We start from the raw sequence: 1529 nt of genomic DNA, 5'->3' as shown, positions 1-1529 counted from the left end.
AGGCCCAGCTCTAACCCACAGGGGAGACCCAGGCCCAGCTGTAAACTCACAGGGGAGACCCAGGCCCAGCTGTAACCCACAGGGGAGACCCAGGCCCAGCTGTAACCCACAGGGGATACCCAGGCCCAGCTGTAACCCACAGGGGATACCCAGGCCCAGCTGTAACCCACAGGGGAGACCCAGGCCCAGCTGTAAACTCACAGGGGAGACCCAGGCCCAGCTGTAACCCACAGGGGATACCCAGGCCCAGCTGTAAACTCACAGGGGTGATCCACCTCCAGCTGTAATTTCAGGAGATGTGCTGTCATGGGCATCAATTCCTTACTTCTCCCCCACCCACAACCCCCCACACCCACCCAGCCATCTGCTCCATGGCTGTGTTTGGCTGCTTACCCTGGTGCTCCTGATTATAGATGGACATGGGATCACTGGCGAGGATTGGGAGTGAGACAGCTATGTAGACCATCAGAAGGCTGGCCAGTCTGTAATCGTCTTCAGTGGAACCCTCTGGAAACAAACAGAAGAATGGTGAGCTGTTCTATTTCCTGCTACGTGGAACATCCGAACAACGAGTGAGCCAGGAAGCTCCGAGAAGCTTCCAGGTTCCAATTGGATGTCCCTGATGTTGATGGTGGAAATTATAACGTGATGAGTCTATGGCTGTCGATGGGAATAGCTGCTCATTTGCCATTGTTTCTACTGTGACTGTCTCAAACATTACATATAGCCAGCGTTCATGCCTTGTGCAGAAACTACACTGTGACTCACAGAAATGCATGGGTTACAAGGATAAGCTAGGGGTTGGGTCTGGGTGGGATGCTCTTTGGAGGATTGGTGTGGACTTGATGGGCCAAATGGCCTGCTTGCAAACTGTAAGGATTCTATGATTCCCTTTTCTTTGAAAAAGGAAGCAGCAGCAATAACAGGCTGCAGTGGACAGCGCCACAGCTAGAGCCTGAAGGTCATGGATGCGATGTACGAGGAAGTTTAATGATCCCACCCAGTTCCTCCGGTCTGTGGGTGCATCAAAACATGGCAAAGGCTGCTAACTGCACTCATATATACACTCACTCACACACACTCACTCACACTCACACACACTTTCACACTCACACTTTCTCACTCACTCACACACAATCACACACACACACACTTTCACATTCACACACTCACTCACACACAATCACACACACACACACTTTCACATTCACACACTCACTCACACACAATCACACACACATACACTTTCACATTCACACACACACTCACACTCTCTCATTCACACACACACACACTTTCACATTCACACACACACTCACACTCTCTCACTCACACACACTCACTCACACACACACACACTTTCACATTCACACACACACACACACACTCTCTCATTCACTCACACACACTCACTCACTCACACACACTCACTCACACACACACTTTCACATTCTCACACACACTCACACTCTCTCACTCACTCTCACACACTTTCACATTCACACACACACACACTCTCTCACTCACTC

General features: G+C 50.5%; 1 protein-coding gene across 1 annotated transcript in view; it reads right to left on the bottom strand.

The window, feature by feature from the left end:
• LOC109925934 (nck-associated protein 1-like) overlaps nt 1–1529 on the bottom strand; it is a 63378-nt gene that overhangs the window by 4748 nt on the left and 57101 nt on the right. The window contains exon 28 of the mRNA XM_048618993.1: nt 394–507. Coding sequence (XP_048474950.1) covers nt 394–507 — 114 coding nt within the window. The remainder of the gene's footprint in view (nt 1–393; nt 508–1529) is intronic.

Source organism: Rhincodon typus, chromosome 41, assembly GCF_021869965.1.
Source record: "Rhincodon typus isolate 14 chromosome 41, sRhiTyp1.1, whole genome shotgun sequence".
Taxonomy (NCBI): Eukaryota; Metazoa; Chordata; class Chondrichthyes; order Orectolobiformes; family Rhincodontidae; genus Rhincodon; species Rhincodon typus.
Note: the sequence above shows the minus strand (reverse complement) of the source record. Positions and strands in the feature narration are given on the sequence as shown.